Here is a 23,180-nt window from a genome sequence, read left to right as displayed (position 1 = left end):
GTGCAACAAACAGTACTACACAGAACAGCTTTAATATTGTTTGTCTTTGCTGTAGCATCAGTGTTTGTTTCTAGAATCAATGCATCATCATCAGTGTTTCTTGTAAAAATTATTTCAAATCTAGCATTGTAAATAATATTTAAATCTTTCATTGATCCTAAACCAAAGTGTGATAAAGGAATGATAAGCTCGACACTCCCTCCCCCTTCAGATGTAGATTGAAATCCTGAATTTTGTGTAGGACCATTTCCATCAACAGCATAACTCATATAACCTTTTACTGTACTTACTCTTCCGTTATTCTCACTTTCATCTATAATTTTATTATTTAATTTAATTGCAACTTTTTGAAACAAAAGTGCTCCAGTATTATCAGATATCATAACATTAGATTTTGCGGGATATTTAGTACCATCTTCTTGTACATATTCAAATGATAAATAAAGTTTTGAATTTTTAACATTCAGAAATTTATCTTTACCATCTACTATAACTTTTGTATTTCGGTTAGGTTTATTTAATTCTGTTGTAATTTGAGGTATATAACTTTCATATTGACTATTTATTATATAATTATCATACTTATTTAAATTATTTTCCATTTCTTATTTATATTACCAAATATATATATTTTTTTTAAATAAATGGATAAAGTAATAGTACAATTTTTATTGATGATGAAAATAAAAAACAATCTTTATTTGAATTACCTTCACGTGTTTTAATTATAGGACCATCTGGTTGTGGTAAAACAACTTTGTTGTATAATCTGATTATAAATTATTGGATTCCTTATTTAAATCTATATATTTTTACGAAAAATATTGATCAACCAGTCTATAAAAAAATAAAAAAAATATTTGATGATATACCTTCTATAAACACACATTTTTCTAATGATGAAATAATATCTGTAGATGATTGTGAACCAAATAGTTTAGTGATTTTTGATGATTTTCTAAAAGAAAAACAAGACAAGATAATTGAATATTTTATAAGATCAAGATCAAAGAATATTAGTGTTATTTATTTGACACAAAGTTATACATCAGTAGATATAAAAACAATAAGAAATAATTTGAATGTTTTGATTGTTTTTAATCAATCAAATTATTATATTGAAAAAATATGGTCCGATTTGATTAGTGACGATATAGCTTTAGAAAAATTTAAAGAAATTAATAGAACTTATTGTAAAAAATATGATAAAAAAAGTAAAATAAAAACATATGGTTTCATAACAATAGACTTGATAAAAAATTTAATCTATGACAATAAAGGTAATAAGATTTTATATATCGATGAATGATTATGTTTTAATTTAATTTTGTATAATAAATGGATATCAAACAAATTCAAAAAGAATTTAAAAAAAAAATTTAAAAAAATGTTACATTTGAAGATCAAACACAAAACAATTCCAAGGTAGGAAATAGTTTAAAAAACACATCAGGAGTAAAGATTCAGACAATAATTAATACTAAAAAAAAAATTACAAAATAGGTTTAAAGATGTATTATTAAAACCTAATGAAAAAGAGACTGTTATTATAAAAAAAAGATGATGAAGATGAAGGTAATATTAAAAAAGAAAAAAAACAATTAAAATCTACAGATGTAAATAAAATAATTAATCTTAAAAAAGATTTACAGGGTAGATTTAGAAATACAGTTGTAAAACAAAAACATGTAATTGAAGAACAACAAAAAAAGTTTGGACCAATAATAAACGCATTAACAAATGTTAATACAACAATGAATGCAGTTAAAGATGTTGCTATTAAAACTGAAGGAGACATTCAAAAATTAAATAAACCCTATTATTATCAACCTAGAAATCCAGAATTAAAACAATTAACAAGTTCAGAAGAGACTTTTGGAACTCCAAAATATTCTAGTCAAAAAGTAATTCTCCATTACCTAAAAATGTTATAAACTTAGGTGCTATTGCGACAAGATATTTACCAACTGTACTTATTCTTTTGGAATATATTATAAAGAAAAAGATGATATTCATATGATTGGAAAAAATAAAATAAATTTTGAAAATGATAATATAATTTTAAATGGAAAAACATATACAGGAACTCTAGATTTGTGGAGATTATTAACTCATGTAGATACTACCAATCCGAAATTTTATACAGATGATGATGTTAATATTTATAAAAATATATTAATTGAAACTAATTCTATATATCAAAACAATGATCAAAACAATGATCCTTCAACGAAAAGAGCTAAATCAAGTCGTGGTGAAAAATATAATGATATGATTAAAAACATTTGGAGAGAAATGAATGGAATTAAAACGAATAAAAATAATGAAGAAACTACGGATAGTAAAAAGAAAGAAACTACTGATAATAAAAAAAATAATAAAAAATTAATAAAAAGAAAGAAAATAATGAAGATAATGAAATATTAGCTGATGATAATCAAATAGGGGAGGGTTTAAAGAAATACACAGAAAATCGTATTGAATATCGTTATATTAGTAATGTAAACCAAGTTATAGATAATTTACAGTTTATTTCTGCACAGGAAAGAGCTGGAAATAATAATTTTAAAAACGAAAAACTTGGTATTCTTCATTTGTTTAAAATAATTATGGAAAACCATATTGATACTCCTGAAGGTATTGAATATTTACTAAAATATGTAACTTGTTTACCAAAGGAAGTGAAAAATATATCAAAAGAAAAAATAATTAAAAATATACAATATATATCAATTGAAGAAAGTAAAGGGAATAATATTTATCATAATGTAAAACTTGATATTCTTAATATTTGTATTAGAGAAATGGAAAAATTAATTGATATACCTATTCATGGTGCAGATTATTTATCATCATATGTTTCATGTTTACCAAAGAAAATTATTACAGGTTCAGGAATTGTTAATTTTCTTTTGAATTGTTCAAGTTTACCTCAAATACATTGGCCTGGTTATAATTATTTAGGACCGGGAACAAAGTTAGAAAAAAATAAAAAACCTAAAAACAAATTAGATGAAGCTGCGAGAGAACATGATTATTTTTATAAAGATAATAAAGATACTAAGACAAGACATATTGCTGATAAAATTTTAGAACAAAAAGCAATGGAAAGATTTTATGATCCTCATAGTTCTATAGGTGAAAAAACTGCAGCCATTTTTACAGCAAATGTAATGAATGTTAAAAGACGATTTGGAATGAATTTAATTTAATTTTTTTTTTTTGTATTATAAAATGAATCTAAATTTAAATAAAAATCAATTAAAGAAAATATTGGAAGCTCATAATAGTAAGAAAGATGTATCAATTCTAATTGAAAATAATCAAATTGATAGTGGAAAACATAAATATATTCTTGAGCCAGAACAAATAAGAAAATTAAAAAACGCTAAAAAAAATAATACCAGATCAAGATTAGAACTTAAACATGTTCAAATTAAAAAAGGTGGATTTTTACCAATAGCTATTGCTGTGATTGAAGGTGCAAGTGCTTTGGCTGCAGGTGCAAATGCAGTTTATACTGCAATAACTGATGCTAAACATAAAAAAAAATTGGAACAAGAAACAATTCGACATAATAAAGAGATGGAAAAAATTAGATCACAAGGTTCTGGTTTAAAAAAAAAAAAAAAAATATTGAAAAAAAAAATTAAAAAAATGAATAAATTTGAAATAAAAACATTTAGAAATAATATTGAAAAATTTGAAGGTATTTATACACGGTTTTGGATTAAAGAAAATAATATAAAAATTGATCCATTGAGTAATATAGATATAAATTATTTTGGAAATAAAATAAAAAATTATAGAGGGTGTTTTATGTTAAATGAATTACCTACAACACCATGGAAAATGAATGTGGAGTATTTAATTTAAATGATTCTACTCAAAATGGTTCTCATTGGGTTGCATGGAAAAAAATAAACAATACATTTAAAATATATTTTGATCCATTTGGTCATATAGTTGGTGAGCCACCAAATGAACTTTTAAAATATTTGGGTAAAGATAATCTTTTTTGTACTGTTTCCCAATTTCAATATTATAATGATCCACCTATATGTGGTAATTTATGTTTAGAATTTATTGAAAATTATAAAAAATTTATTTAAATATCATATTTTTTTAATAGAAATATTTCTATTAAAAAATAACAACTCGTTTAATATGTTTTAAATTATATTTATTTCTAAATAGCATAACAATATATATTTAACAACGAGTCAACGAGAAGTTTTTTTTTACGTTAACGAGTCGTTGTTATGTTAACGAGTCGTTGTTTTTTACGTTGACGTTAACGAGTCGTTGTTTTTTTTAAGTTAACGTTGACATTGTTTTTTTACGTTAACGTAAACGTTGATGTTAACGAGTTGTTGATGTACTCATATGTATGTTTTATTAATTCGATGTTAAAAAAATATATTTCTATTATAATAAATAATGGAAATTAGACATAATCAAAATCTAACATATTTAAATATCGTTAATGAAATTGAAAATGAACTACAACAACCTATGAATGATCCTGTGGAAGACCGTGATGATGATAAATATTTTTATTATGAAAATGAATGTTGTTATGAAAATGCTATAAGATATGTTCAATATAAAAAAAAAATCAATTATTAAGACTACAAAACCATGTAATAAATAAAGGTTGTTTCGTAAATATTATAAAATTTATGCATTGCAAAACACTTAATGAACAATTAAAAAAATTTAAACGACTAGAAAGAATTAAAAAACATAAATAATAATTATTTTTTAAACATCGAAAATGTAAATCGAATATAATACTTACGAATTATTATATATTTATATATTATAGTACCTATACAGTGTTGTATAATAATAATAATAATAATATATATATCAACGTTAGACTGATTATTTTTAACATCCTGTTGTAGAATGTTATCTGCTGACTACTATACAGTGTGAAGTATACAGCGTGGTATAATTATACTAGTTTAATTTTATTTAAATAGTGTTACATACTAGTATACATTACATATCTAAGCATTGTGGCGCGGTGGTTAAAGCGTGTGGTTTGAGAGCAACCGCATTGGGTTCAAATCTGCCTGACAATTTTTGTAGCGCTGCATTAATTGTTATGTGATTTGTTCCTACTGTGTTTGTTCTCGTAGTGGGATTTGAAATTAGGTGGGGGGCATTATAAAGCCGGCAATTGTAGCGCTTCGGGCGATTGGTGATTTACATGCGAATGTAAGTTGTCACGTGGTGCGGCCTACGTTGTCACCTTGATTTGTATCTACCTCAGGGCTGATTTCACCAAATATGCTTTAATCGTGGTTACAGTAATCATGATTAAAAGTTAATCGTGATTTATTCTCAATTGGATTTCACCACGTTAATCACGGTTCCACTAAACACGATTACGGTAACCTCGATTAACCGTATTAATCGTGATTAACGTTACTAGTATCTATAGTCATGGTCGTCAGCTGTGTCGTCTGATAAGATAACAACAGTTTGTTGATCGTTTTTCGTGTTTCAATTTCAAAATTTTTATCTGTACACTGTAGTACTGTATAGACGTATAGTGTACTGTATTTATCATCAAATTTAAACTATGGACAGTCAAAATTTAAAGAGGAAACGAGAGCGTACTTTTGAGTACGCGGAGAAGTCAATTCTCTTGGACTTAGTAACTGAGCACTTCAATATTATTGAATGCAAGAAGACGGATGGGGTGAGTGTGAAATTAAAAAACGCTGAATGGCAAAAAAATGCTGAGAAATTCACCGCGACATCATCAACTTACCCAAGAGACTCCCATAGCTTGAAAATGCTTTGGGAAAATCTTAAGCGGAAGGCGAAGGCGGCATCAGCTATGCAAGCAGATAATAATTACGGCACAGGTAATACATACACATTTCATAAATCATGTGATTTGACATTTTTACTAATTGATATTCTATTCTTTTTTTAGGAGGAGGAAAAGCGAGGAAAGTAGTAGCTGATCCAATAGTAGACATGGTTGTGGGGCTTATTCGGCCACATGTCGAACCCTTTCATAATATATATGACGACAATTATGAAGAGGGTATGAGCAACATCACCACTGGTATGTCTATTTATTATATAGTTATAATTATAACATTATTTGATTCATAAAAATATTAAGAAATTAATATTAAATAATAAAAAAAAAATGATCCTTTTTAAAATAAAATACATAGTAACAGAAATAGAACCAAAATATTTTTAAAACTATATCTAACTAAATAAACAATAGGGTTGTTTATCTGTTAAATAAAAAATATTTGTGTATAACATAAATGTATTTTTTTAAATATAAAGCTTTTTTGTACTATAGCTTAAAACACTAGATTATGATATTATATGATATGTTTATTTTTAATAATATCTTAATGACAAATTTACTTAACTTTTTATATATTACAGATAAAACAGATACTAATGAGTTTGAAGAAATTATTGTAAAAGATGTGTTATGCCCTGAGGTCAGTAACATTAATTAATTAATAATCCCATCATATCAAAAGCTTATACTTAAGTATACCTCATAACTTCTTGTGTTATTATAGGATATCAACAATGATTTAGAAGATGAGGACATTTCATTGCAAAATAATTGGTCTCAATACAATCCTGCCATGATGAAGACTCAGATATCGGCTGCTCTTCGCCAGCCTCCAAAAGCATCCCTACCAATACCCTCCACTTCAAAAATGTCAACTAATATAACTAATGCTAATATGTCAAAGGACATTCAGCCCATAACTGTATTAACTCCCCCAAAAAATGTAGATGGCAAAAAAGGAGTGTCACGAAGAAGACCAACTCTGAACACCACATTAGCTTCAGAAACATTTTTGGAAGCCAAAAAATTATCTCTTGATGCAATGAGTAGGGATGCTGGAGAAGAGCACAAAGTGCAGATGAAAATCTTAAAATTAAAGTTACTACAAGAGGGAGAAAAATTAAAACAAGAAAAAATGAAGACTGAAATACTGAAACTCCAGATCCAGCGTGAGACTGGAACAGAATGGGTATTTGACAGAAATAATGAGACTGATAACATAGACTGATAATTTATTGTTATATTTATTATTATTATTATTATTATTATTATTATTATGTTTTAATTCAAGTTTTTATTATTTTATTATTATTATGATTTAATTCAAGTTTTTATAATATTATGTTTTTATATACCACAGAAAATTTATTTTTATGTTATACATTTCAATTTTTTGTTTTTATATTATGTTTAATAAAATATATTATACCTCAAAACAAGGATACCAGAGATCATATTTTATATTATTATAATTTTTTTTTTTTTTGTTTGGAACACAGAAAAATAAAATAGAATATGGTTTAACAATATAACATTTATTTTTAAAACATGTTGTAGGTGAGTAAACATATTGCTTAACACTAATCATTTTGTTGATGTGTGATTAATCTGAAACAAAAAACAAGAAAAAGGTTAGATAATAAATTGGTACTCTAAAATAAACCTAGATTATATTCAACAAACATCTAATAATATCAACAAAAATAAATATAAAAGTTGTGACTGGAAAAATCTCAATAAAAAATTATGATATTAATGATTCTATTTTTTTTTTTTTTTTTATACTAATTGAAACATTTTAATTAACTATATAAAAAAACATTAAGGATAATTCTTCATATTATGAAGGTTCCTTGTCGAATACAATATATTAAAATTTTTGAAATTAAAAAATAATAAATAAATAAATCATTTATTTTACATTTTGTAAATGTATTGACAAAAAATGTAAAAATGTTTGCCCATCTATTTTTAAGACATATATGTACATATAGTTAAATATTTAGCTCTGTATATTGACAATAGTCTAAAATGAAATGTACATATTAATAATTTAATTCAAATAATTGAAGATATAGATACAAGTACCTACATACTTGTAATTGTAAAACAAATGTAGGTATACTTTTGAAAATAGAAATTATAGGTGTACACATTTCTATGATTTTCTGGTAGTGTAATAATATAACCTTGCACTACCACATTTCAAATACAGTAATGCAATTGTTACAATTGTACCACTGTGATCATGAGACATGAATCATATGATCTACTTGTGAATTATGATTAAAGATTTTTTAAAACCAATAATTTGATAGAACAGTTTATATTATTATAAAGTGCAACTGTATGTACTATGTAACTATACCATAGGCTTATACTACAAGACTCTACTATAATAACTATTATTTTTATGCTGTTCACTAATACATGATAAATGTAGGTAATGCATTTTTTTAAATCCTATTATTTTTTATTAATACAAATATTTTTTGTTAATTTATTATGTATTATGCAATCATACAATAATTAAGTAAAATTTTTTTATCACACACAATAGTATTATTATAATTTTGAATTATTAACTGCAATATTGAATACCCTCATAGGTACTTGTTAATTGGAAATAAATAATAATAAACAAATACCTATCTAACATTTCACTAAAAAGCATTCCTATTCTACTTGTTTTAAGCTCAATAGTCAATACTTATTTAACTAAACACAGCCAATGGCTGGGGAGTGTCCAACTATTGCAATGTAATTTTTTTCTCTTATACATTTTTAAACTATAGTTGGAAAATAAATAAAATATCGAAAAAAAAAAGAAAAAATTGAATAAAGGCTAACAAAAAAATTAAAAATAAATTTGATGGTACTAAAATGAATTTACTTACAAATTCAAAGCTCTATATATTATGTACTTATATTTATTATGAATATTATTCTGATTGTGCAATCAACTTATTAATATTATTGTATTTAATCATAATTTACCTCTCAAAGTGACCATCTATTAACGCCTGTCGCCCACTGTTTTGCTGTGTTACTCTTCGATTAATGGGGTTTGGCGCATATTCAATGTCTATGTTATCCTGGGCAAGTATTTCTTCCCAAGGAGCAGGGAGTATCATATTAAAGCCTCTGAGGACTTCTTCTCCAGCTATTCGGGCAATATTATGCAATACTAATGTTGCAGTGATGATAGGGAAAACACGCATCAGTTTTACTCGTAAATCTAAAGCCATTACTGGAAAACGTCTTTTCCAAACACCGAAAAATCTTTCAACAACATTTCTCGTCCTTATCTGTGACTCATTATACAAGTTTTCCGCTGGTGTATGGCATTCTTGTAGTGGTATCATCATGTAATTTGCAGAGGCATAGCCACTATCTCCTACCAGTACTGCGTCCCCATAAACTCCTTGCTCAAATAAAGCTCTTCTTTTTGACTCTCGAAATATTCTGGAGTCGTGAGTGCTTCCATCATATCTTGCAACAACATCAATTATTTCCAAATTAGCATTGCATATCGCTTGAACGTTTAACGAAAAATATCCTTTGCGGTTCCGGAAACGCTCAGCGGATTCTCCACCTGCAATTCAGAAAGAAAGACCACTAATGTAAAATGTAACTATAATTGTAAAAATAAAAATAAATAAATTACATTTATATTGTTAGAAAATTGTGTCTACGGGTGTAATAACTTGTACCTACTAATAAGAAAAACGGGTTTAAGTATTAATTATTTTTGTAAATACCTGGTGATTGCCACAACTTCACATGGGTACAGTCAATAGCACCGATGACTCTTGGGAACTTGGCTCTTCTGTAAAAATTTAACTGGTTCCGTCTTATTTCCTCTGGTGTTCCAGGAAATTTAATATATTGACTACGCAAGGACGCAATAGTACAACTAACTTTATGCACTATCCGATTTACTGTTGAAGAACTAAAGCCACACAGATCCCCTGCAGTGGTTTGAAAGCATCCAGTGGCATAAAATCGTAGAGTGCATAATAACTGGTTAATCGGGCATATACAGTTATTTCTGTCGAAAAAAAAACTGTTATAGGTACTTTGAAAAGTTTTTGTTATAATAAGCTCCAACTACACCGACTGACCTGTCTGTTTCATACTCGAGATGATGTTCTATTTTTGCCAGAATTGACAAAACTGTAGGTTTTGTCAGTCTGTACTTGTAATGAAATCCCGATCATCCAGACTATCGAAGTCTTCGGCTCTTTCCCGTATCCATCATGGACGGCGAACAGCGAAAATTATAAAATCGTCTTCGTCGTCTTCATCGTTTTCAAAACAAATTTAAAACACACGTTTACGAGCTCGGTGCATTTTGTAAAAATATAAATATATTTGAAACCAAAAAACAATTGAAGTTTAAACAAAATATAAAATCCTCATACAAAACAGAAAATATTTTAATAATTGATAACATTATCAATATTTTCGAAAACTAACCGCGATTAAGGACGATAATCGGCCGAAATTGGGCGGTTAGTTCTTAATCGTGATTAAGCAGCGGTTACGCTTAACCGGGTTTGGTGAAATCCGTAATCTCTGGTTATCAATGTTAATCGTGATTAAGGTGAGTTAACCGCGATTAACTGCGTTGGTGAAATCGGCCCTCAGTCTTGTTCCAAGGCTGACGTATATAATGTCCACCTCTGACCTTTAAATTCTACAAATAAATACATGTCTAATCCACCGCGCCACAATGCTTAGGTAAAAATAAAAGTATCTCTGTTGTACAGACAACCAGTTAAAAAAAAAAATAAAATAAAAAAATAAGAAAAGTGAGAGGTGGCCACCGTTCTGGATGTCTGTACAACGCAGATATTTTGCAAATTTTTTGCATTTTTTTAAGAGTTAAATATTACAAGTCCTATATTTCATTTATTATTTGGTATTTTCAAGTCGGATCAACACAGATATGTTTTATATGCTTATCTACACTACATATTAAAAGTTTACCCCCCCCCCCCCCCCCCGGCTTCATATTGTTCATTTAAGTATAACTCCGGGAATATTCATGTTAGAATGTTTATTTTTACGTCAAACATTTTTAATTTTAATTCTTTATAAGTCCCCCTCAAAGTAACATAGTGTAAAATCGTTTTCAAAGATTTTTGGATTTTAATAACACGTCCCCTATTTGGGTGAGCGTTAAATATTGAACATTTTTTTTAATAGAACAATTCTATTAAAAATTTAATTAATAATATTATTATATTCTAAGCATTTTGTGATCGGAATCTGTACCTCCCATGCTAAGACAACATATTTTAATATTTCCTAAATCTTGAACAACACAAATATCATAGAGATATTTGAAAAAATAAGTACCAGTTGTATTTATTAAATCATTAGCTATTTTACAAATTTCAAGCCATGTTGGCGAATCTAGTATTTTAGAAGCATATGGATTTCCATTTCCAGAAATATTGTGTCCATGATCGACAGTTAAAATATTTCCTTTAATTGGAATTGTATTTAGATTATATTTCATTATTTTAATATTATTATTATTAGTATTATAGTATTCATATTTACAAAACTTAACAAAGATTTCATTACATAATATTGATTTTTCTATTTCATTTAGCATTTCGATTTCTTGTGCCTTATTAAAATCTTTGATAGTTGTATCCATTCTTTTATTATAAATTTCATTTCCTTTAACTAAGGTACCTATTCAATTTCTTTTTAATACATTTTTTTTTCATTTAGATTTTTATTTTAAATAGAACAATTCTATTAAAAAATATTTTTAAGAAATATTGCATTTGGAATTGAATTAATTAATTTAATAAGTTTTGCGGAAAATATTTTTAATATTTTTGCATTTCATAAGTTTTGTGAAAAAATATTTTTATTATTATTGCATTTCAATTTTCTGATCTTTTTGCACATTGCTTTCTTTGTGATCTTTTATTGATATAATATGAAAATTGAAAACTGTCCCAGGACATACATTTATATACTACTACAAGATTTTGAAGTATATAACCTAAACAGCTCAAGATATCGAGAGAGGTTTTAGATTAATAAAAATGTTTGCGATTAACCACGGTGTACCGATGGATGATTTATTCAACTATTATGAAAGGTAATGTTATTAAACAAATATATTTGGTTAAGGTCTACAATTAGTCAACAGTTTATTTTTTATTTATCTTAATCATGTAAGAATTTATTAGTTATTATTTTATCTATCTAGGTATTGGTTGCACCGTGTAGGTGCTCAGATTATGTCAGTGTATGGCCTTCCAAGGAGAACAAACAACAATCTTGAGAGCTTCCATAACCAATTAAGGTTGAAATTCTCTGTGACACATCCTAATTTATGGATATTCTTAGGTAAATATATCAATATTTATTAATTATAGTCAGTAGAAGTTATAATTGACGTATAAGGGGACGAGGGGGAGTGAAAATGGTGTGCAAAAAGTTTAAAAAAATTGAGTTTACAAATAGAGAACCTACCTTTAAGATTTGCCCAATTTTGAAATAGTATTAACAAATAGGTATTATCTACATCTATATTAATTATAGGTATGTCTATGACAAATAATCATATTTTATAGCTCATTCATATATTATTCACCCATTTTTATCGTTAACCATGTCTTTTAATCTATGTACAATGCACAAGCATAATAACTGTCTCATTTGTAATTGTTAAAGCACTTTCAAAATAACAAGTTATAAAGTTGACAACAGTTAATAAACAGATCGCTAACACAAACAATAAATATTAAACATAGACATTGTGATTTGTACTAATTTAGTATTTACAATCACTATGACTGTGTAATGACAACCTAAACTTAAAACCGCAATTAATAATAGGTTATATTTAGCAACCGACTCCAATTTAAGACAAGAATTTGAATGTAGTTAGTGTTTAGTTCATTTTTTGGTTTATACTGTTAAAGATCAAATTTGCTTGAATGTTTTGTGTATTAATATAACACATTGTTTTATGAATTTAAAATAGTTAGTTTAAAAATATATTAATTATTTTTGACACAGTTTGATATAAACTAAATTTAATTTTAAAGTAAAAATTGTATTAAACTTTTTTTTTACTATACAACTACTAATATTGTTTTTTTTTATTTTTATGGTTTAAACTTAATTTTGTATTTACCATATTATGTTATTTTGAAAAGCAATAGAATTTTTTTTACTTTTAGCAAACCAAAGTACTAACTAGATCAAATTTCTTACCAGAAACCACTTTCAAAGTTGTAAAACATAGCATTTTTCACGCCTCAACAGGTGATAACAGACATTAAATACATATTATTGTAAGATTCGTATATTTATCACCACGCAAAAGTAAATTTAAACCATTAAAATAGAACTGTTTGGTAAATATTAACATTAAAAACTACACACGTATCCTAAGTCCTAAGTTATTACAATGTTCTACAATTTATTTATTAATTAATAATTTCTTTCACTTAAAATAAATATATATTTTTTTTTTATTAATAGGTAATTTGAGTAATTTGTTTAAAAATTACCATATAATTTTTAACCAGCTCAGTAATAACCTTCAACCAACCAGAAGTTTAAAGATGAAGTATCTATTGCAATCAAAAAGGATCAAAAATGCCACAAACCAGTATAATGCTGGTGTTATAAGTATTTGGCAATTTATGCAAATGGTATCTTATTCTACTTCAAGATACCTGAATCAACAAGTAAATTGGGTGAATGAAGTAGATTTAGATCCAGAACCGGAAGCAGGAACGGCCCAAGAAGAACAAAATATAACAGAAGAACCACCACAACCTGTAACAGCAGAGTCGCAAGAGTCTGTTTGTATGGTTTGCATGTTTAACACGGCAGCAAATAGTCAACAGTATATTATTGTACCTTGTGGTCATGCATGGATATGTAACACATACATTGACAATCTCCAAACACCAACCACGATGTAGGATGGAAGATGTGTCGTTCCAGAGATTATTTATAGAAAAATAAAATATTAGATTCAACCCATGTACCCAGATAGCAAAATTATAATATTATGACTTTGTAATATTAATTTCTCCATAATAAAATAATATTACATTTATAATGAAATGAGGATATATTTTTATTATTATTATTAGATAATTTAAATAATATTTTAAATATAAGGTAATAATAATATATTTTTTATATTTGAATAATATTATTATATTAATAAGAATATAATAACGTTATTTTTTAAATATTATTTTTATAATATTATTTTATTATTTTTATTAGGTATACATATATAATATCTTAATTACGTATTATTAAAAAACAATATTATAATATTATTTTAGGTGGTAAATGTGCCGACTTAAGGTTTATGTAAATACTAGACTGGAGTAAATTCCCCAGTTGCCACCCCCCAAATAACGCCACTGAGTACACACTACAGTCTACAGTCAGTGCGCATACACGGTGCATAGTGTAGTGGATCTGGACAAAGTTTAATTTTGTTTATTTTATTAAAACGCCTAAAAAAAAATCACCGAACAATAAACATAACTTTATCGTGTGATTTTGAATTTTTTCTGTTTACACTTTTACTATACTATATTTCAAATAAGAATAAACCGCTTTTGCGCAATGCGACTGAGGGCTGGCGGCAGTCCCGAACCCAATTTCTCCCACTCTTGCGCTCGATCGTGCACGACAGTCACCGATCATAACAGTCCGACAAGTATACACCAATTTCAAATAAATTGACAATTGTACGTTAATGGTTAGCGCACGATAATATCTTAAATTGTTGGTTAGCGTGAGAGTAAACACGTATAATATTAAGTTGTGCTAATTGGAATTGGCTGTATATTGTTCACTACTCTATGCGGCGGTAGGTAGCGCGCACGTCGCAAACCGCTGGTTCTTGGTGGTGTACTGGTGTATGCGCGACGCCGAACGTAAACCTGTCGCGACGGCGGTATATTCTACCGCTATAGTGTAATTTACAGGTTATGTCACAAACTCACAAATCTCGATTCACAGTACTTGCGTTTGTACTTATTCATTGTTCTCAAGACGACTTAACAGTTGGAATTTGGTTTTAACAGTGTTCATACTTCACATACCTAAATACCTACGTACCACGCGTAGTCAATACCTATTCGAACACCACATATTTGTACTGTCGTCGTTATCGTTTGAAGTGTAGGTAAGTTTATTTCATGTTAAATAAGTGTTGTATTTACTATTTTATGGACTGCTGCAGTTACTACAGTTCTAAAGGTTTACTGTCACCATGTAAACACACCTTTATGCTTTTATGCTTCCATTATGCTTTGTCATTTTTATTGTTACAAAAACCTAATCTTAGAATACCATATAAGCAGTGGCGCCAGAATTTATATTTACCTATGACAATTGTCATAGGTAATTTTAGTAGGTAGGGGGTCACTTTTGTCATTCTATAGCTATTTTATGAAAATTTGTTCAATAGACAACATACAAACTATACTTGGTGTATGGTAAAGTAATTATAAGAAATAGGTAAGTGTCAAAATTTTATGTGGAGATGTCTAATGTCATAGGTGAAATTTTGGACTTCGGCGCCACTGCATATAAGGTATTGTTACTTAAGTACTTTACATAGGTACCTATTTAGTTTATTAATTATTTGTATTATAAAATTAATCGTCAAGACGGCAATATACAATAGGATTTATTTACTGTTTAAATTAGTTTTAGTTATTTCATATTTACATAGAAACCTATAGGTATTTGGTGCAAATAGACAATTATTAAACTTTTAATATACCTACCTATTTAAATTATAATTATAAATTTTAAACCCTAAATTTAACATTTTATTGATTGGATAGTAACTATCAGGCAGTCTTCTAAAAAATATTTTTCTAATAGTTTTTAAATAAAGATATAAATACTATTAACCGAGTATTTTAAATACAAGAAAACAAGTACTTTATGAGTACTGGCAACAATTTTTAACTACTAGATATTATATTATGCTCATGTAGGTACCTATCATAGTTTTGGTAGTTTTGTTACTATATTTCACTCCTATGCTGCACTGTAACTGGGGAAGACAGTTAGAACTAAACTACAAAAATATCAAAAATAATGTTTTGGTTTTATATTGTTAATAATATCATATTTTATAAGGAACTGTGTCTATAAATACTCTAAGTCATAAGGAATTTATGGCATTTAGTTGGGTAAATCATCAAGACTAATTGTTTTATATGGTTATATTATCAGTCTTAAATTGTATTTAGAAAAAAAACAATATTATAATGATAGAGGTAGGTACTCGAATGATTTACAAGACCGCCTGTAGTTTATTTTTTAGGTACTCTAGAATTTTATTCCTATACTTGTGTAGATTAATTTATCAATTCATTAAATTTTTTTTAAGATACCCACCTCAGTTTATAAAAAAAATAATCTTCTATAATAGGTTACCAACGTGAAAGTTAATATTTTAATATTAAGTATTTTCTATATAATAGTTTTAGTAGGTAATTAAATATATCTAGTAATTATCTTTCATGGCATACATTTAGGTAAAGAAGAAAATGGGGAAAAATAAAAATATACCACTTAGCCGTAGAACCAAAAAAAGACGTATTGCAGATCAAATATCAATAATGACTAGAAGTCTTCAAGCTAACCATCCTATTATTTCTTCAACTTCTCATGAAAGTCCTGAATTGATACACCACAGCTCAGATATTTCTGAGAATGAATTTATTCAATGTAATGAACTGCCCAATATTTTACCAGATGATCTTATTTCGGATAATCAAAGACCTGCTTTATCTTCAGAAGACGAATTAGTCAAAACGAGTAATTCATTAGAACAATTTATTGAAAATGTGAGAATATGGGCTTCAAACTTTAAAATCTCAAACAATTCGCTTGATGCACTTTTAATTATATTGAAGGAACATAAATGTTTTCAACAACTTCCTAGAACTGCTAGGACTGTAATGCAGACAAAACCAATAGATATTAATAATATGCATACAGTAGAGCCTGGTCACTATTATCATTTTGGTATTAAAAAAGCTATTAAACGGTATTTACCTAATGAATTTGAAGGATTTGATATTAAAATTGTTATTGGAGTAGATGGACTTCCCATTTCAAAATCTAATTCAAACCAATTTTGGCCTATACTAGCCTATATTAGACCAAGTAGTGCAGTTTTTCCCATTGGAATATATTTTGGTAAATTAAAACCAAAAGATAGCAATCAATTTTTGGATGAAATGTGTAAAGAGGCAAGTGAACTTATCACAAATGGATTAGAAATAAATAATATAGTTTTTAATTTTTCAATTGATGCTCTATGCTGTGACGCACCTGCGAAATCATTTTTATTAAAAACCAAAGGACACTCTGGTTTTTATTCCTGTACTAGATGCCAAATAGAAGGAGAATATTTACAAAACAGAATGTGTTTCCCATATGAGTCACTTTCAAATGCTTCACCTAAACGCAGCCATAATGATTACTTAGGAAAAAATAAAGAAGAATTTCATATTTCAAATGATGTATCAATTATAGCCTCTTTACCTGGAATTAATGTTGTTACTTCCTTTTCATTGGACTACATGCATTTGATTTGCTTGGGCGTGGTTCGTAAACTTATTATGATGTGGATTAAAGGACCTGTAAGTGTTCGTTATCCATCGTGGAAAATAAAAGAAGTTTCCTCAGCTATGGAAAAATTAAAAGTACAGATTCCATGTGAGTTTGCTCGAAAACCCCGTAGCTTCGACGAAATAAGTCGATGGAAAGCAACTGAGTATCGAACATTTTTATTGTACACCGGTCCAATTGTTATGAAGTCAATTCTCAAAAAACATCACTGGAAACATTTTCTAGCTCTTAGTATTTCCATGACAATTCTTTTAAGTCCAGATCATTCAAAATTTTTATTCATCGCTCGAAATCTATTAGATTATTTTCTTAAACGCTATGAACAAATTTATGGATCCTATTTAATGTCTCACAATGTCCATGGTTTAAATCATATTTCTGATGATTATGATATGTATGGTCCTTTGGATAATGTTTCAGCATTTCCCTTCGAGAACTACATGGGACAGTTAAAAAAAATGTTGAGAAAACCTCATAAACCTTTAGAGCAAATAGTTAAACGTTATAATGAAACTTTTTTACTACCATTAAATGAAAATAAATTGAAGCAAAAACAAATATGCTCTGGATTACATCAAAATGACCAAATAATACAAAATAATATAAATGAATTGCAATTTAAAACTTTAAATTTGAAAAATGTGACACTTAAGACACATGTTGAAGCAGATTCTTATTTCTTAACCACAAATAATGAAGTAGTTAAACTTATGAACATTATTCGTTCAACAGAAACACATGTTATAAGATTAGTTGGCAAAATATTTTTACAAAAATATGATTTGTATCAAAAACCTTTTGAATCTTCTAAGTTGAATGTTAATGTTGTAAATTTATTAAGTAATGAATTGTTTGACTTTAGTGTTCAAAGTATAAAAAAAAAAATGATTTTAATACCGTATTCAAATAATGGTTTCATTTCTATGCCTATTGTACATAATGTTAATGCTTGATTTTAAGTTCTCAAGTTTCATGTGTATAAATTTATATTTAAGTTATTATATTCTATAAGTAAAATTTAAAATTTTTAATATTGTATTATAATTTATTGTAGTTTAAAACATGTCGTGGTCTGTAGTTGAGTTTACTACCGACAATTCAATGTATGTTGTACCATCTTTTTGGTTAAAACAAGATGAGTGTGCTTGGCCAACACAAAATGTATCCAAATTTATTACTCGACGCAAGCAGCCGAATGAAATAGAATTCATTTATCTAGACGCAAAACAAATTGGTAAAGCATTAGGTATGTTTCAGATGGTTTTAAATATAATTGTTGCAATGGTTTGTTTATATTATTATTACATAACATGTTATACAGACTCATATGAAGATGCAAAAGGTCAATTGTCCATAGCAGAATTTACATCAGATATGTCATCAAGTGAAAATAAGAAGAGTAGAAAAGTCCGAAGAAAGAGGCCTTGTGATTCGGATGTTGATAGTATAATAGTGAAACACAAAAAAAAAGTATTGCCGAAATCTGTAAAAGAGAAGAGTTCTAATAACTTATGGAATGTATTATCCACTGATGGATCATCAAGTAAGATTTACATGAATTATAAAATCATGTTTTTAGTAAATTGATTAATATTGTATTATAAATTAATTAGGCGAAGATGATGAAATTGCAATTGAGAAAGGAGACCACGCTTTAAAGACATTGTTACCAAACTGTGCCCACACATCAATTAGTTCATCAATTACAGAGGTCACCATTCCTGCAGTCGATAAACATTTAGTTCATGAAAAGAGCTTTAATTCATTAAATATATTATCTGGTAAGTTAAAAATATATCTATAAATAAGGGGTGGGCAGTAACAAAGGTAACCTTGACTGATTGGACTTAAGAGGCTACTGAAAACATAATGTTAAAACTAGGTATTATTACTAAATTATTTATAATTTATTAAATTATGTATAAACTACACTATTATTATACTGCTACTTTTTCAAACAGTGTAAAACTGTAAACTAATATTGGCAATACTAATACAATATGTGTGTGGGGGTAATAGGCATCAATTTTAATCAGAAATAAGTATTAATATTGTTGCTAATTCAATTTATTTCCATTGTTATAGACCCCCTATACCCTATACCCTATACCCTTGTGAAAAAATCTGTGTCCGCATCTGGGTGTAACTAAAACAATCATTGATTAATAAGGTCACTTTAAATAGTAATCGATTGTTTTGATTTAAATTTAACTGATTGCTCAATTATTATATTTGTTTGTTTTCAGCTAGTTTCGACGAATCTATAATAGTTGACCCTACTAATGTCAATGAAAATGAAAAAGTCAAATCACAAAATGTGTTTACTATTAAATATTAAAATTAATGAATACTTTTTATTTTTAATAGATTTTGATATATTTTTAGCGGATGATTTTCAAAGTACTGTTTTAAGCTACCTTGCCAAAATAAGTGTTGATATAGGAGAAATCAACAAAACATTAAACAGGCATGAAGATATTCTAAATACTTCATCTTTTGGAAATAGAACCAACGAAAGTTCCTCTTCTGATATTAACCAGCATTCAAATTTACGATTTCCAATACAAAATATGACTGAACTTGAACAATGTGAAGAATATTTAACTGATAATACATTTAAATCAAAAATGGTAGGTTAAATAAAAATTGAAACATTTTTACAGTAATTTGTAACTAATGATTATTTTTTTTTTGTCATAACATTATTTCAGGTAACACAATTAAGTTATCTAGCAAAAAAATCGTTATCCAGTACTGTCAGACAAATAACATCTAGATTGATAAGTGATACAGTTTTACAAGAATTTAGCTATATTGGACAAAAGAAGAAGAAAATATTTAATAAATTATTGATTTGCAATCTCATTATAGGTGAGTTATTATTAAAAATATAAACTCAGTATTATTTTGATTAAAATGTTTTAATTTCTTACATGTTTTTATACCTAATTATATTTTTGTATTGATTTTAATTATTTTAGATGCTGTCAGAAATATATCAAAGTTTTCCAATGCTGTAAATTTAGAAATTGAAGAACCACTGAAAGTTTTTATAGCAGGTGCAAAGTCTAGAATAAAAATATAAGTGGATATTTTATATTATATTATACAAGTTACAATCATTATACATACTTATAATATGTATAGTTATTCAGATTTATATGTTAGTACTATGATATTGCAGTTAATTATTCATTATTTTAAACTTTTTTTTCAAATTTTAAATTTTTATTTCTTTAACTTATATACTTAATAATAGATTCAGATTCAGAATTTTCTTTTTGTTACAATTTTAGTTTTCTAACTAATTTATTATATTACTTTTTCACAGTTTTGTTTTATGAATAAGTTTTTTTATTTAATTGTTTATATTAATGTATTATAATGCATACTATAATCTATATAGTTTTTCAAATTTTATAAATAAAATATTATTTTTTTTGTTTATTTATGTTAGTTAATTAGTTATATACGCGTATAACTGATTCTGACTTTATATATATATAATACGCAGAGATGTTTAATTTATTTTGTTAAAATGTATCGTTATATTTTGAATAAAGTAAATTCAAAATAAAGTGTTTTAATTTAACTATTTTATGTTTTATTTTTTAACCCAATACTTGGTTAAAGAAAGTATATCAGTCAAATAAAATTTTGAAAATCATTGTTTTACTTACATAAACTTATGAAGTACAAAATAGCAAGCAATCCGATTAGTAAATATACAATTTATTCATCTGATTTTTTTATTTTTTATTATTATTCAATAAATATAATATTATTATTTTAAAAATGTCTAATAATATTATAACATTTTAAAAATAACATTGTTAATATAATATCGTTATTAATACATAATTTTATCAAAGTTTGCTCAACACAATTGCATTATTATAACATTTGTATAATATTATTATAATGATTATATAATCATTATAATAACATTATGGAACTATTAAAATATTTAAGATATGATTATTTATTCATAATAATACCATAACAAAAATGTTATTATAATATTTATATAATTATTATTTAATCATTATAATAATACTATAAAAATGTTATTTTTTATAATGTTATAAGAACGTGTTTGTGTTGGGCAAAATTTGATAATATGATGTATGAATAACGTTATTGTATTAACAAGCTTATTTTTATAATGTTATAATATTATTTGAAATTATTAAAATAATATTATTTTAATATTATTATAATGTAGTTTTGCTATCTGGGTATTACCTAAAATCCAACTATAACTCAGAATACCTTAGTTTAAACATATTCTATATTCATAATATATACTAATGTATATATTATGAATATAGACTATAATGTAATTATTGGTATCTGTGAGTGTGTACGATTATATCATGTATTTTTTCACACATAGGTAATTACATTATTACACAGGGTTGAATATGTGTATCATAATTTTAGATGTTTTTTTTTATTTACACACTGTAAATACTAATATTAGTGATACAAGAAGTCAATGTATTAACTAATAAATACAGAGTAAATAAATACTCTTCATCAATAAATTATGTATCTTATAAAACAGTTTAGTTTTTTTTATGTTTTATTCTTAAGTATTTTGTATTTTTATTTTTTTTAATTGTATGCAGTTTTACAACTTGAAACACAGACACCCTACTATTTTTTACTAAGAACTCATGTTACTTATCTATATTACAATGTGGGACATAATATTATTATGTATACTTTAAAAACAATAATTTAGATGTTAAATGAAAAAAAAACAAAAAATCCGTTAAAATACATTAAACGATAGCTTAAATAATACATTTAAATTGGTACTTTATTTTTTTATAATTATTTAACCTAATTTAAAAATATATTAATTGTTGGCAACATGTATTAATTAAATAAATTAACATAATTTGTAACTTACATCTTTAATAAAATTATGCATTATGTTACATGAATACATTTTTGTAAGCTATTTAGCTATGATGTTTAAAATTTGATACAAATTAATATAGTTTCTTCTTACATTAAACCACACATATTTACCTAAAAATACAAAGAATAACGTTATGCATAACTAATAAATGATGAAGTTTTTAAGGACTATTATTATTTATTAGTATAGGAATATTAAATAACTAATAAGTTGAAAACGGTTTTCTGTTGTTATCATGGTTTTGGTTGTTATCATTGTTATGGTGGGACCATAGAGTACAGATTTCCCGATTTTAATAACAATTGATAACAGTGAAATTGATAAGAACAAAAAAAGAATGCTCATGCCAAACTACAAAAGTTAGAAAAAATCCCAATTCTTGCGTCGTTCACCAGCGAATAAATCAACGATAGTACTTACATTGAATGATTTAGGTTTACAATATAATACATTAATACCTATTTGAAAAACCTATGTAACGGACCACACTCCGATACGTCATGACGTTGTATTACATATTTATATAACTTAAGACTCTAATAAATGATTTTCGAACTTAAACTATACATATTATTTACATACTTTTGTTCGCATTTGGTAAGTACGCCAGCAGCATACAACATTCTATGCCAATAGTTTTCCAAGAAGTAGTTACCTATTCATATCATCACATCGATCATAAATATATTTAAGAGTGTTAAACATGAACATTTGTTTACAGTGGCGTATGTA

The 23,180-nt window shown here is 26.5% G+C and overlaps 3 protein-coding genes across 3 annotated transcripts; 2 read left to right on the top strand and 1 right to left on the bottom strand.

Annotated features, from left to right (window-relative positions):
• Positions 1–5,593: 5,593 nt before the first annotated feature.
• LOC132933330 (myb/SANT-like DNA-binding domain-containing protein 3) lies at positions 5,594–7,076 on the top strand. The gene is made up of 4 exons (XM_060999631.1): positions 5,594–5,882; positions 5,954–6,088; positions 6,439–6,488; positions 6,573–7,076. Exons 1-4 carry the CDS (start codon positions 5,594–5,596, stop codon positions 7,074–7,076), a joined length of 978 nt encoding a protein of 325 aa, XP_060855614.1.
• Positions 7,077–8,841: 1,765 nt separating this feature from the next.
• On the bottom strand, positions 8,842–9,444 carry LOC132934604 (putative nuclease HARBI1; the record flags this gene model as incomplete). The annotated part of the gene is made up of 1 exon (XM_061000939.1): positions 8,842–9,444. A coding segment is annotated over one exon (603 nt), but the record flags the coding sequence as incomplete, so codon positions are not given.
• A 5,389-nt stretch (positions 9,445–14,833) lies between these two features.
• LOC132937428 (uncharacterized) lies at positions 14,834–20,749 on the top strand. The gene is made up of 7 exons (XM_061004245.1): positions 14,834–15,047; positions 18,573–18,764; positions 18,840–19,061; positions 19,132–19,299; positions 19,904–20,148; positions 20,230–20,389; positions 20,500–20,749. Exons 2-7 carry the CDS (start codon positions 18,581–18,583, stop codon positions 20,601–20,603), a joined length of 1,083 nt encoding a protein of 360 aa, XP_060860228.1. The 5' UTR covers positions 14,834–15,047; positions 18,573–18,580; the 3' UTR covers positions 20,604–20,749.
• Positions 20,750–23,180: the final 2,431 nt, after the last annotated feature.

Source organism: Metopolophium dirhodum, chromosome 1 (assembly GCF_019925205.1).
Source record: "Metopolophium dirhodum isolate CAU chromosome 1, ASM1992520v1, whole genome shotgun sequence".
NCBI classification, from domain to species: Eukaryota; Metazoa; Arthropoda; class Insecta; order Hemiptera; family Aphididae; genus Metopolophium; species Metopolophium dirhodum.
Note: the sequence above shows the minus strand (reverse complement) of the source record. Positions and strands in the feature narration are given on the sequence as shown.

Bases quoted from the DNA above. Each gene is read 5' to 3' on its own strand.
- LOC132933330 (XM_060999631.1), top strand. From the start codon at position 5,594: ATGGACAGTCAAAATTTAAAGAGGAAACGAGAGCGTACTTTTGAGTAC. The intron at 6,089-6,438 runs GTATGTCTATTT...CAGATAAAACAG, and splicing joins TATGAGCAACATCACCACTG to ATACTAATGAGTTTGAAGAA. The intron at 6,489-6,572 runs GTCAGTAACATT...GTGTTATTATAG, and splicing joins AAGATGTGTTATGCCCTGAG to GATATCAACAATGATTTAGA.
- LOC132937428 (XM_061004245.1), top strand. From the start codon at position 18,581: ATGTCGTGGTCTGTAGTTGAGTTTACTACCGACAATTCAATGTATGTT. The intron at 20,149-20,229 runs GTAGGTTAAATA...ACATTATTTCAG, and splicing joins ATACATTTAAATCAAAAATG to GTAACACAATTAAGTTATCT. The intron at 20,390-20,499 runs GTGAGTTATTAT...TAATTATTTTAG, and splicing joins GATTTGCAATCTCATTATAG to ATGCTGTCAGAAATATATCA.